We start from the raw sequence: 14,609 nt of genomic DNA, 5'->3' as shown, positions 1-14,609 counted from the left end.
CTCACAGGAGATCTCAGATCTACTGACTACCCTTTTGGACTTTTGTGAATCATCAGAACTGATGTCAGATTCTGAGTCATATCAGTCCATAGCATTGTGGTCTGTTGTTTTAGCAATGCTGCTCCTGCTATTATTTGCTACTTGATACTGACGTAAAAATTCTCTTCCCTTCTTACAGCTCTACCTTTGACAGAATTACTGAAATAAATTTCTCTCTAGATGCTGATGATAATGGTGTAAGTTTTTTATTTATTGTCATTCAATATATTATTTGTCACACTTGTATATTTCAGATTATGAAACAAATGTTTAAGATAGCTTGAGTAAAAACAATTTTCAAAGAATGAGCTCATTAAGAGGAAAAGCTATCCAACCTGAACTGGCGCTATGTGAAAAAGCAATTGCCTCCTAAACCTAATAACTAGTTGTGACAAACTCACCAACAACAACTACTATGAAGAGTTTGCGATAACTGCCACTGAGTCTTTACATCACCACAACATCACCAGGAACTTAGGCCTAACTGTAAGATTCTGTGATTGTTTTGAAGCTATAGTGTACAATAATCTGTGCCATGCATATGGTGATGACAACCATACCATGAATGTGTGACTGACTTTATAAAGTTCTGTGTGGATAACACCACCCCCACCAGGATATTGAGATGCTTCCCTAATAACAAATCCTATATAACCAGTGACCTGAAGGAAGTGCTAAGCAAGGAAAAAGAGAGCCTTCCGGGATGGACACAAGGAATTGTTTAGAATATACACTAGAATAATTCCCTTAAGTAACTTAAAGTCAAAATTAGAGGCAGAAAGGAGGTGCACAGAAAGGTGAACGAGGATCAGACAAAAAACTGATCTGTAGAATATCTGTATTTGAAATACTTTTAACTGCAAATTCAAAAGGAGATTTCAAACTTGGATGAAAACAAAAAGGTTGAGAACAGTGAATTTTAAAGTTTTTGTGATAAAATAAATCTATTTATAGTTGATTATCCAACAAATATGAGGTCTGTTCATTGTGCACTCCTGCTATCATTCACTTTGTACTGTTGCTTTTTTTCCGTCAGGCCAATGCAGCTGCTTTTGAAGCCTGCTGTAATGAGAGGATACGTCAGTTTGATGATGCCGAAGAGGAGGAAGAGGACATCTGGGAGGAGAAGGAGATCAACTATACAGCACAAGCTAAATCCCGAACAAGGTGGAGCTAGTCATTTTCACACTCGAAGTTTTATGTTGCCCACAGATGGTTGGTGACCTTTGTTTACTCTATGTTTCAGGTTTGGGGTGTCTCAGACTTCAGAAGGAGGCTCCAGGGGCAGCATAGAAAATGGAGGACAGGAGCAGGCCTGTGAGCTGCAATCAGATGAGGAAGAAGATACTGAGCAAAACACATCAGATACAGGTATAACAAAATACAGCAACTCTCTACACTACAATTAGTAGTTTCCTATGGATTCAAATTGTTCTTTTTCTGTTTCTTCCACAGGTCCAGGCTGGACGGCAAATTTCAGGGATTCTGGAGGGACTGGTCCACCCCAAGTGCCAACAGGGTGGGAGAGTTCAGACAGGGGTGAAGCACAAACACAAGTAACAGGCTGGGCCAACTTTATTGAGTTCCAGCCTTTCACCGGGTGAGAAACATAAAGTAAACATAAAGTAGAACATGTTTTACTTCTCTAAATAATTTAATATAAAGCCAGGAGGTTTTTAGCAAGACTCAGACCAAACTGAGCTACAATGAAGAAGTCAGTAATTACTCTTTATATAGACACAATTCATTGTAATGTATGATTCTTTGTTTTTGATTTCACCAGTACTGAGACTGGTCCAAGATGCAGCTCTCCTATAGACAGCGGTGATACTGAGAAGCAAGCCAAACAGAACCATGAGCAGGAGGGTGAGCATCTGGACCTTCACTTGTTATTTCTATCTTCAAATTTCCCTTTTATTTTGTTTTCACACTGTCACCAATATTCATATTTTCTGACAGATGAAGGTTTGGGTTTCCTAAACCATAGTCACCAGAAACCAGGAATAATATATCTTTTAAAAAATATATTTATTGATAATATATTTTTTAAATAAGCTAGTGCAGGTGTGCTCAATATGTCGATCGCGATCAACCAGTTGATCACAGGAAGGTTTTCAGTTGATCTTGGCAGTAGGTGACAAACTGCCACCTGGCGGACATGCTGGCCGCCAGGAGGCTGAGACCAGCATGTCCTCTTTTGACGCGCTTATCAAAATAATCACCAAGATCCAAAACGTTTGTAAATTTATTAAAGAATAATATTTTAAAAAATCAACAAAACGTGTTCAAATTAATGACCCAACAAAAATAATATCAGTAATTATTGTTTCAACAAGGTGTTACACAGTTCTGTGCATTTCGGCTCCATTACCTAAATAAAAAATAAAAAGGCGGCCGACTCTCTGTCTAGCAGAGCAGGAGTTTAAAATTAGCTAATCAACCACTGCTGGGTTCAGGGGAGCTCTAATAATCGCAAAATAAACATCAAGCCTGAAAACAACCTAATGTCGTAACAGACTGAATGTTATGTTTGTAACGTAATCTCTGCTCGGAGTGCAGGCAGTTGCCATGGCAATGGGCTTCTTAAACGACAGAGAGAGTAAAAAGGTATGAGTGGTTTCGAGTTGATCTCCTGTTCTGGTTATTTTACCTTTGCTGTGGCGCATTACAGCAGCTGTAGTTTATGAACGTTCAATAAATGATAAAATTGGACTAATTATCTTGTTCATTTGCGAGTACACGCCATTCACAACAAATACATTTCATTAAGTATTTAACAAACAATTGGCTCCAACCACACCAATTTTGTGAAATTAAATTAATTGTCTAATATTTTTAAAAAACAATTAGTTTGGTGCTCTCTGGCATCTTGCTTTAAGCACAGTCTGAAAGTTGATTTTTCTGGCTTTTCCTCTATCAAACATGCTATTAATTTTTGTTTCTTATTTAGTGGAAATATTTATGTTGATGAGACTTTTTCCAAAATGACCTTTTTTTTTTACTTGCATAACTCTACTGTTGAAAATGAGGAGCTGACTTTAAAAAATGACATTGAAATAAAATCCAGTCCAACATCTGGCTTGAGAGGACTCCTCTGGAACCTGATGGAGGAAAAATATCCCAACTTCAGAAGATGTGCTTTTAACTTAACAGTGCACTTTGGTTCCTATCAATCTGAAATTTCTCATAGTGAGGTATCAAACCAAATTTCATATCTACCATAACTGATTGATACTTGCTGGCTTCAGGTTTACAACCAGCTTCTGACTATGAAAAGCCATTAACATCCTCCCAGTGTCAGAATCTCACTGAGGAAGAAACTGGATTAGGTTTTCTATCACTTTCATATTTCTGCTATAACTGATGTATATAAAATAAGTCAATAAAGTTCCATTTACAATTTTTATACCTTTGTGTCGTGGTAGATCTCAGCTGGCTGGTGAGAAAAAAATAGATCTTGATCTCAAAAAGCATGTCACTGGCAGGGCAGAATGTGGGCTTATAGCTCATATGTGTATTTAAAGCAGGGACTAGCTAAAGCTGCAGTCAATTACAACACACGCCAGTGTAAAACTCGCCTCCCTGTTGCTTGAAGACAGTCTGACTAGTTAACTGCTGAGTCAGGATGTCATACAGCTGTTAATAACAAAGTGTATGACGATCTACTTCATGATTCTATGTTGCTGATTAAATAAAATCATATGGTAATGACAGAAGACACCAAATGCAACGTATACTTGTCTGACAGATATAGCTGTCACTTTGTGCTAAGCGTATGACGATCTGACGGCGTATGCTGATCTGACAGAACACCAGTTGTAAATGTGATCAGCATTACATCATGCTTTTAGATCCACTAACTTAATTTAGATTTATCAGATGTGCAAATAATTGATATTTATTTTAAAAAAAATTTATGTTGTTTTTAAGACCCTATAGTTGTGAGTTTAAGTATTGTAACCCAGGGGATCTATTGCATTTATGCTGGAAGAGCATGGATGCCCCAGTCATATGAAAAATTTGGGCATCCCTATTAATCTTAATTATTTTTATTTCTAAATATTTGGGTGTTTGTGTTACACCCTTGTAAAGGGGAATAATGAAAACGGACACAACGTTACTCTTTACGCTTCCAGTGTTGTAATGATATTTCAAAAACAGTTTTAAACATTACATTGTCACATACTGAGTGCTGAACATTGCACACAAACATTGTGGTTATACCCACACAGCAATAAGAAATGTTGCACAGGACGCAGCTAGCCAGAAAGCTAATGTGAGTATAGCTCTTAAGAAAACTCAAGTTATTGCAGAAACCACAAGCGCTCCCTGCTCATTAGCAAATATAATAACCTTAATCACATCTTTAAACCTCATAAGTCAGAATTTTGCCTGTAAAGGGGAATAATAAAAACAGACACGGACATGACGTTACTCCTGTTGCTTGAAGTGTTGTAATGGAGAGGATCAGAAGCAACGCGTTCCGCTACATCGATTCAAACAAAACCAATAGAGACAAGCTGTAAACAAACTCTCAAAACTTACAATCTGAACTCTCCAAATATTATACACAAACATAACCAGAAAAGTAACATTAAAGAAAATACATTTTAAACTTATGCATACCTTTACTGTATTGGTCTGTAGTTTTTAACTTGCTAGAAAGTAATCAGACTATTAATGCAAAACAATATAATTTTGCTTAATGCTCTTATTTTTACTTTTTTATTTATATGAAATAGTTTTATAACCACTACATTTGCAACAGCTATTTCAGTTTGATCCAATAACTGAGGGACACAGTAATATTTCAGTATTGAAATAAGGTTTATTGGACTAACAGAAAACGTGCAATATGCATTAAAACAAAATTTGGCAGGTGCAAAAATGTGGGTACCTTTACCATTTTATTGATTTGAATACCCTTAACTACTTATCGCTACTTTACTGAAACACTAAATTAGTTTAGTAACCTCATTAAGCTTTGAACTTCACAGACGGGTGTATCCAATCATGAAAAAGATACTTAAGTTGGGGAATTGCAAGTTGTTCTCCTGTTTGAACCTCCTCTGAAGACTGACATCATGGAGACCTCAAATAACTCTCAAATGATCTGAAAATAAAGATTGTTCAACATAATTGTTTAGGGGAAGGATACAAAAACTTGTTATCTCAGAGATTTCAACTGTCAGTTTCCACTGTGAGGAACATAGTAAGGAAATGGATGACCACAGGGACAGTTCTTGTTAAGCCAAGAAGTGGCAGACCAAGAATAATTTCAGAGAGGCAGAGAAGAAGAATGGTGAGAACTGTCAAGGACTCCCCTCAGACCACCTCCAAAGACCTACAACATCATCTCGCTGCGGATGGTGTCACTGTGCATCCTTCAACAATTCAGTGCACTTTGCACAAGAAGAAGCTATATGGGAGAGTGATTCGGCAGAAGCCTTTTCTGCCATTAACAGAGTAGCTAGAGGTATGCAAAAGCACATTTGGACAACCCAGCTTAATTTTGGAATAAGATGCTGTGGACTGAATAAAAAAAATTAAGTTGTTTGGTCACAAAAATGGACTACTTATATGATCAGAGGAAGCTAAGTCATAACTGCTGAGTGTTGATGTGATTGGATTCTTTTGAATGGTTAAGGAATCGCTCCATGTAATGGTCTCGCTATCGTGTCTTGTAATGAAACTAATCAGCCAAACTCCTTTCACACGAGTCAGGATGAATTCTTCCTTTTTTTCTATGTAGAATGGAGTGGAACTGCCAAAGCACAAACAACTCGGGATGAGCTCAGAGCAGCTAACAGAAGTGTTTTACATTCAGTTACATACATTAGAAGTACAACAACAATGCTACCTCAGAATGCTACCTTAATAGTGAGCTGCAATGCTACATAACGGCCTAAGAAAAGCTTAGCAGCCTGCTAGTTAGCAATGACATAGCAAACTAGAAAATTTCGGAAGAAATTTAAATGGGGGTTGCCAAAGTGTACTCGTCAGTTGGAACCCAGCATTCTGATGCTAAAAATTAGCATCATTGCTAAGCTTAGCTAAAGTATAGTAAATAGCGTGTGGAGAATCACCAGCATGTTGGCTAACATGGACTTATGCCATCAGTTTGTTAAAATTAGTATATGAGCTAAAATTAGCCAAAATGCTAATGTTAGCCTAAATGCTGTCAGTAGCATGTGAGGTATCAATAGGTTGTCTTACATTGATTTCCTCCATTCAGTGTACTAAACATGGCTAATAAATAAGAAAGATAGTTAAAAGCTTAATTTAGGAAAAATGCTAATGCATTAGTGGGGGGCAGTGCACTGCTAATGTTTGTGCAAACAACATTAGCACAAACCTGAGAGATAAGGATAGTAAAGGCTAATATTAGTGCACCGTCTAAGGCAGTGCACTACCCTGAGAATATTCAGGCTTTTTAATCTCAGAGAAAAAGATAGCTATTAAGGCGGTGCACTAATATTATATGAAGCATATTAAATGAAGAATTTTTATATTGAGGAGGATTATTCAGGCTTTCATTTTGAAATTTTCATTAAGCTTCATTTTAAATGACCACACTAATCCCATGAGTAAAAGTGGTTGGCTTAAATCTGTTATATAATCCCCAAAACATTCTGCCATGTCTGTAGTTCTAACATTCTGCTTAGCCTTCTTTTGTAGTAACTTAGAGTTCGACCATCATTGTAGTTCTTAACTGCCAGCTCAGCCCTCCTCTGTAGTAAATGAGAGTTCCGCCATGTCTGTAGTTCTAAAGAGGAGCTCAGCCCTCAGCCAACTGTCATGTGCGTGTGAGACAGAAAGGTGGAGAAAGAATTCTATCTTTGTGAGACACCCAGTCAGTTTTTCTGAAAAAAGCAGTCCAAACAACTCTTTCCCGTTCAGGAACCGTGAGACATATTTGAAAACTGTTTGAAGCGTATAAGAGGGCTATTGCTCGTCTCCAATAGAGCAATAGCCATATATTCATATATGAATGAGGTACATTCATATTTGTACCTCACTCACAGTAATGGCAGCAATGAGAGAGAGATGGTGTGTGCTGAGCTCTGAAATTTTTAAGAAAAGGATGAAAATGAATGGCTGGGAGCCTGAGTTTACCATGTGACATGATTTTGCTCTGAAGCACCTTGACAGAAAACCGTCGGCACTAGAGAAATTTCGAAAACATTTTACAAAAGCAGGCATTCGGTGCGATGTCATGACCAGTGATGGCATAGTTACTTTGAAAAAGTAACTTTAATCAGCTTATTGATTACTCCTTGAAAAAGTAACTTAGATTATTGATTAATTGATTTGGAAAGAAACTAAGTTACATTAAAAGTAACTTTTTTAGTTACTTTCAGCAGCTGCTAACAATGCTCTGTCCACCTGAAAATTACATTGATCTTTGCCAATGTGCAAGTTACCTTATGCAGCAATGTGTCTCCATTTATATGGTTGAATTGAAGGGGAGATTGTTTAATGGTTACAGTACAAAAAGAAATTTTGTAATTTGTGTGTGTTTTTGTGTGTTCCAGTATTGTCTGGAAAACTATAAATAGGATTTTAGACCCCAACCCCCAATTTCAGTTTAGGTGGTCCATGACTGTTTGTTAAATGGATCAAGTGGTCCTCTGCCTGAAAAAGTTTGAGAAACATTGGTCTAATGCACAGGTGTCAAACTCCAGTCCTCAAGGGCTGGTGTCCTGCAGTTTTTAGATGTGCCACAGGTACAAAACACTGGAATGGAAAGGGCTTTAATTACTTTCTCCTTGTGTAGATAAGTTCTCCAGAGCCTTGCTAATGACCTAATTATTATATTCAGGGGTGGTGCAGCAGAGGCACATCTAAAAGTTGCAGGACACCGGCCCTTGAGGACTGGAGTTTGACACCCCTGGAATGGATTCCACTCAGTATCAGCAAATTCTTGAAAATAATGTTCAAGAATCAGTCATGAAGTTGAATTTACACCAGGGATGGATATTTTAGCAAGACAAGGATCCAAAATTTGAGCACAATTACTCAATATTTTATACACATCACTATTTACATCCTTATTGTTTTATTGTATTAAACATTATTTGATTTGAAAGGTTACATAAAGGTTTGTTTATGTATTTATATTAAATTTAAGGCTTGTTTGTTCTGCCCCAAAACCCCTACTAACTTCCTCTGTAGCTGGGGCTTATATAGAAACTCAAGGCAAAGCTCATTAATGGGGCAATTGGTATCTTGACTCTACATCTTCTATTTAACAGTTCTCTTTTCATTTACTCTGTCTTGATCTGAAGGGTTGTGTATATTTGTATATTTTTGGATGATATATGCAGGTTTGAGTTTTGGGTGTGTGAGTGAATGCAAGTGTGTATAAGCTGTTCGCTATATTAAGGTGGTTGTATCCTTTAAGTGAAAATTCAATAAAATAATATAGGAAAAAGGAAAAAAGAGAAGCACCTGGATGTTGGGAATGTGCGATATGGCATTTTTCTCTATATTGTGATGGGTGGCGCTAACTATATATATCACAATATGATTTTGGTAAAGACTTACTACATATATAAACAGGTTTTTCGCTGCCAATTCCAATTTCATGTATGTGTATATATACAGTACATATATACAGTATGTATATATTAGGGATGCTCAGATCAGGTTTTTGCTTCCGATTCCGATCATCCATGAGGCCAATCTCTGCCGATCATTGATCGTTACCGATCACCTGGATTGGATGTTAATTTCTTGCTCTAGGTATAAATGCTACTATGTGATCTGGCAAAATGGAACATGATCTGGCAATAAAATCACCTAATTTAGACATAAAACATGCAAAATACTTGCAGCACAATACGGCAGCTACTCTGTCAAAAGGACAACTGAAAAACCTGCAATCAGTAAAATATTTAACAGTAAGGTTCTCTGTACCCTAAATTATACATGAGTCAAATAAATCTCACAATACTGACTATATCAGATAGGCATGTAAATAATGAAACATTCATTCAAAGTCAAATGCAGGTTGCATCAAAATAAACAATCCTGAGTTACTGAATTAAAACTTCCTGAGGCCATGGCTAGCTGATTAATGCTGGTTCTGATTGGTTGTTTCTGACCGAGCAGAGTAACTCTGCAGAACACAGGAGGATGCAGAGGAGATTGATTATTTTTCAGAGATTATCTTTCTTATGATAGGACAGTTAAAATTTTTGTATATCTATTTTTTCATTTTATTTTATATTTTAAATTTCATTCTGCAGCTTTAAGCAGACATTCTGTGTGGGAGTTCACTGTCTGCATAGGCGTAAATCTCGGGGGCGGGGGGTCTGGACCACCCCAATCTTGGAAAAGTCTAGAATTGTCTCCCCCCAAAACAAATAATTGAAGAGACATTTGCATTTAAATATATCAATATGAAAAGGCAAAAGAACAAGGAGCGAAATAAATCTGCCATTTATCTCAGAAAAAATAAGAGTTAATTTTTAGGTCCCCCCTACCATTGTTAGAACAATGGTTCAGTCCAAAGTGTAGGAGGAGCAACAGCAGCGCTAGACTGCACAGGCTCATCAGAGCCGCTGAAGTGAGGAGTTAGCTGTTAGATGTGGCTTTGCAGCACAAACAAAACCCTCCAGTAAGTAAATACCAGTGACGTGCGGTCAGGGGAGGCAGGTGAGGCTCTGCCTCACCTGTAATCATGGAAAAATAATAATGATAAAATCATTTATATTGCTATTTTCACCCTGTGGTTTGTACTATACCTATTTTTCATTCAACTTAAAAAAAAATTCAGATTATTGTTTCTTCAAAATCGCTGAATTTCTGCATTTTCCCATTCAAATGCTCGGAAGCTCAGCTGGTGAGGCAGCAGCGAGCTGAGCCTCACCTGGGATTGCGCAACTTCTCGCTAACTGCACTGGCTGCCATTCTGAGAGCATGTTCCTCCTGTCTGTACGTCGCCAATAAAATGGCTAAAAAACATTTAATGTATGAGCTGATTTTCCATAATTTAGCTTATGTATATAATGTACAGTGTTTTTTGTCACCAATTGTGTGTGTATCGTGTTTCATGTGCTGAAGAGCGATCAAAAACGGCAGAGAACAGATTCGAGGTGAGGCAGGCAGTTCTCTTGCCTCATGGCAGGGGGCGCTCATGATCCCAGACATTGTGATTCCACAACTGCAGAGTAAGATACTGTAAGCGAGCTAGCCATGGAGCTAGCCATACAGTAAAGTCAAGTGCAGCGATATATTTATAGTTTTCTCCTCTTACCACAGCAATTAATTAATAATCGCAAAATAATACTAAAACAATACTACTGCAACAGACTGAATGTTCTGCTTTTTGCTTGGGAAATATTTGAGTGTTTTTTATTGTGGCGTTGTTGTCAGTTGCTATGGCAACGAGTCTGCGCGTAGCTGCGCTGATACCGAGAGCGGCAAAAGACGTGGTTTTGGGTTGTACTTTAACGGGTTTCCCCTTCGCTGTGGAGCACAGCACGAAATGAATAATATCTACATGTCCAAGTTTGATTGAGTGAACGGAAATAGTCTTTTTGCCCTCCAGCGTTGTCCACATGCGCGCAATTTCCTTACATAAACAATAACATGCAGGGGGTCTATATTTGTAAATCTGAATATGATTAAGTCAGTGCCTCACCAGCTATGAACCTCACCGCACGTCCCTGGTAAATACTTAAAGCAAAAGACATGCAACACCTAGGGTTGCCACCCGTCCCGTAAAATACGGAATAGTAAACACGTATTTGGCTGTTAAATGTTGCATCCCGTATTGAACCGATACGGTACACGATTTGTTCCGTATTTCTATAAATGTCCGATAGACATGCCTATCACATACATATTAACACTAAGTGTAAGTGTAAGTCTTACTAAGTGTAACAATAATGACCAAAATAAAACACAGGAAATATTACGGTCAGCTAAATTGTCGTGGTGGGAGCTAAAGCAGTGGTCCCCAACCACCGGGCTGCGGACCGATACCGGGCCGCGGACCAATCGGTACCGGGCCGCGCAAGAAACAATTAACTACTTCCGGATCTTTTATTTTGAAAATCTTAAACCGTCAACTTGCAGCAGAATGAGTAACATCGGAGTACTGCGCGCGCACCTCCCCCTCCTCCCCCAACAACAGTATCAAACTCGATACTTACGACACCCCCCTCTCCCCCCCTCCCGGTCCGCAGCAAAATGAAGGGCTGACCGGTCCGCGCGACTAAAAAGGTTGGGGACCGCTGAGCTAAAGGACCCGCAGAAACGCTGCCATGGTTGCCTAGAGACGGACACTACACAGCCGCGGTGAGCTGTTATCAACTCGCGTCGTTTTAAAACGTCCTCGACCCGATTCTCCACAGTCCTTAGAAGTAAAACCTCTTGTTAAGATGCATACGTAAGAGGGAAGACGCAAATCCCAGGTTGAATAATGCTAGTAAGGATGAACGCAGGCAATTTAAAAAAATGTGTCCATCGTGGCTGTATGATATCAGACAGAATGGATCAGGAGAGGAACACAGGAGACCCGTTAGAACCTAAAGAACCAGACACCAGCGTCTCTTCATCCCTCAATCATCTCCTGAGGTTGATATGGTACAGAACATTTTACTATTGATTAAGTTTCTTATTGTGCTTTTTGTAGACTATATTGGTTTGATTATTTGCTTATTTATGTATAATATCAGCCAAAATAATATACTGTAGGTGGTCATTTAAAGAACAAATCAAAAATTAGATTAACAGTAAACACAAATATTCCCTGCTTTAAAAGGTTTGTCAGGGCTTTTTGTATGTTTTATTTTGAAATGTTTATATATTTTATGAATTCATTGTTCAGTGGTCATTTATGAACCAGACATAGACCTGCAGCCCATGGGCGGATCTAGACAGGTACCCCATTGGGTACCAAAGAAGTTATACTAAATAAATGTCTCATGGGAATACTCAGTGGTGGATTTTTGTTAACCTTCACAATTTTACTTTAACAATGAATTAAAAATTATAGTGCTGTACTTTTAGCTACTGTATACGACAGGGGTGGGCAATCCTGGTCCTTGAGGGCCGGTGTCCTGCAACTCTTAGATGTCTCCCTGGTCCAGCACACTTGAATTCACCAGCTGAATCAAGTGGCTCTTTGGCTTACTTATTCAAATGAAGTATTGCTCTGTTTTTTTTTTTGTTTCATTCTTTTTCAAGTGTTGCCATGGAAAAACACTGACTACCTTGGCCCTCGTGGTAAATTTGACCTAGAACCAACTTCCAAACCTAACTCCTTATTTGTATAAATATTTTGGTAATTCTCTTTACAATACCAGAATGTTCACATAACTTTTATACTTTTAGCTGTCTGAGGATACATTTTGAATATTAAATCAGGTGTTATGATCAGTTGCTCAGTACTTGAGTAGTTTACCAAATACTTTTTATACTTGCTTAATTAAACGTGTTTAAGGTATGCAACCCTGATTGGAGTACAATTTTGGGATTCTCTAACTGACCTCTATGCATGAACGATTGATCTATGGATCACTTAGACAAAAAACACTGCCATAAAATAATGTCTATCACTGCAGCGGACGTCCAACCCCATGAGAGTAGGACGTGGTGGGCGTCCCTTATTTTGATTTCTGAAAGGTGGCAACCCTAATAACACCTTTTATTTACTTTAACTGCTCAATAAGAAGAAACACATTAACAATAGAGATCAGACTGCAGTTCATTATTTTCTTACTTTGGCTGAATCATAATAAGCTGCCTCATTAGCAAAACTGCTACACTGCTTTCATAGACTTAAGCTTTTTTGTCAAAGGTAGCAAACATCTCATTCATATTTAGCTCTTTAACTTTTAGTTAATTAGAAGAGTTTGAAATGGGAGGGAGGGGCTGAGCAAGTGACCAACAGCTCTGTGTGTGGGAGCCGAGAACAGATAGAAAAAAGAAAGCTATGCCTTTATTTCTCACTGTCTTCAATGTAAAGCCTTTAAGACCACAAAATAAAATCTGAATATTTTTCTATATAAACCTGGTGCTTTAAATGTTACGTTTAAGTTATGATACTCCCCAGATATTCATTTCTATCTACCCGTTGGTTCTCAGTCTCCCTGGACATGACAAAACTAAAAAAGGCTTAAAAATAAAGCAACTTAACGAGTTATAATTTAAACAGCCCATAACTTCTATTGGGAGCCATTTCAATAAATCAATGTTTATGGGGAATTTTATTGAGAGCAGTTGCTCATTAAAGCTTTTTTATTTAGAACCTTACATTTTTGTAAAGGTGTAGCAGGTGTAGCAGTGAGACTGAACAAAACTCATATAGAAGCAACATTTGAATTTTAGTTTTATTTCTCAATTATTGAGAAATAAAACGATTTGTTTTATTCTGTTTTATTAAAAGAAGTGTTTTTCTTATTGAGAAAATCACTTGATATGCATTACCAGTAATTTTTGGCCCTGCAGTTTGAATGTGGTTTAAAAACGTTTTAAACTACATTTTACATTACATTTCACTGGAACCTTACCGACCCCCCCAAAATTGCTCTTAAGAAATTTTCCTGTTTATGGTCCCACCCAATAATGAGATGTGATTTACACCCTTGCTTGCAAATTAGATACATTTTATTTGGTTCACAAAATGCCCTATGGGCAAAAGTCACAATTTATTTTACTATAGCTGAATTAAACAGAAAGGTTCTCTGTACCCTAAGTGACCACCTTAAAAGTAGGAGTCTATGCTGGCCCTGGGAACCTTATAGCAGGAAAAAATAGTTAAAATCCAATTAAATAAAATAGACTGCTTGTAGGAGGAATAATATAATAATAAGGAAAACACAAATATAACTAAATACGCCTAAGTGCTCCCCCAACAAAAACACACACACACAAAAATCCCTGATGAATACAACAAAGAAAACAAAACTCCTTTTCCACTAGTCTCTTCAAGCTAAATAAAACAGCTTGGAACCCAGGGGCAGCATAGGTCCCTTTTTAAAATGAGCCAGAGGACTGGACAATAAGAGCTCCTCTTCCCTAAACAAAACCCAAAAATACTTTTAATCAATAACTACCTAAAAGAAATTCTAATCTGAAACTAAACAAACAAGAGAAACTGAAACAAAAACTAAAACTGAAACAGTAGCATTCCAGCCTACACACAAAAGAGATAAGGTTAGACAAACTCCTTAAGTAGCCAGACAATAATAAGACGCAGCATTTACCTCCTCTAAAGTGAAACCAGCCAAAGGGCGCTCGGTATGTCACTCCCTCTAAAAGTATGTTTCCTTCAAAAAAATCAAGTAGAGGAGTTAAAAATAATTCTAAACCCACCTCTCAAGATCAATGTACAGTACATACCTCTGCGAGAGTAATCAGCCTGGGATCTGATCTCCTCAGCGATCTACATGCTCTTAAATCGGAGTGCCGATTTACCTGTCACCATAACGAACCAGCTGCGCTCTGTCACAGCGTCTTCCACATATGGGGAATAAGAAGAGTGCGCAGCAACAAACTTCCGGGGACAAGATGCCCCGGCTACATATGTATGAGTGTGTGTGTATATATATATACAG

General features: G+C 37.9%; 1 protein-coding gene and 1 long non-coding RNA gene across 2 annotated transcripts in view; both read left to right on the top strand.

The window, feature by feature from the left end:
* Positions 1–1,391, top strand: part of ppp6r2a (protein phosphatase 6, regulatory subunit 2a) — a 41,498-nt gene extending 40,107 nt beyond the window's left edge. The window contains exons 17-18 of the mRNA XM_032589020.1: positions 1,076–1,206; positions 1,286–1,391. Of these exons, the coding sequence (XP_032444911.1) occupies positions 1,076–1,206; positions 1,286–1,332 (178 nt within the window). The 3' untranslated portion in view covers positions 1,333–1,391. The remainder of the gene's footprint in view (positions 1–1,075; positions 1,207–1,285) is intronic.
* A 5,961-nt stretch (positions 1,392–7,352) lies between these two features.
* The window catches only part of LOC116736538 (uncharacterized), a 21,434-nt gene continuing 14,177 nt past the window's right edge, over positions 7,353–14,609 (top strand). Inside the window, exons 1-2 of the long non-coding RNA XR_004342603.1 lie at positions 7,353–7,365; positions 7,664–7,665. This is a non-coding gene — a long non-coding RNA (uncharacterized LOC116736538). The remainder of the gene's footprint in view (positions 7,366–7,663; positions 7,666–14,609) is intronic.

Source organism: Xiphophorus hellerii, chromosome 17 (assembly GCF_003331165.1).
Source record: "Xiphophorus hellerii strain 12219 chromosome 17, Xiphophorus_hellerii-4.1, whole genome shotgun sequence".
In the NCBI taxonomy this organism is placed as follows: Eukaryota; Metazoa; Chordata; class Actinopteri; order Cyprinodontiformes; family Poeciliidae; genus Xiphophorus; species Xiphophorus hellerii.
Note: the sequence above shows the minus strand (reverse complement) of the source record. Positions and strands in the feature narration are given on the sequence as shown.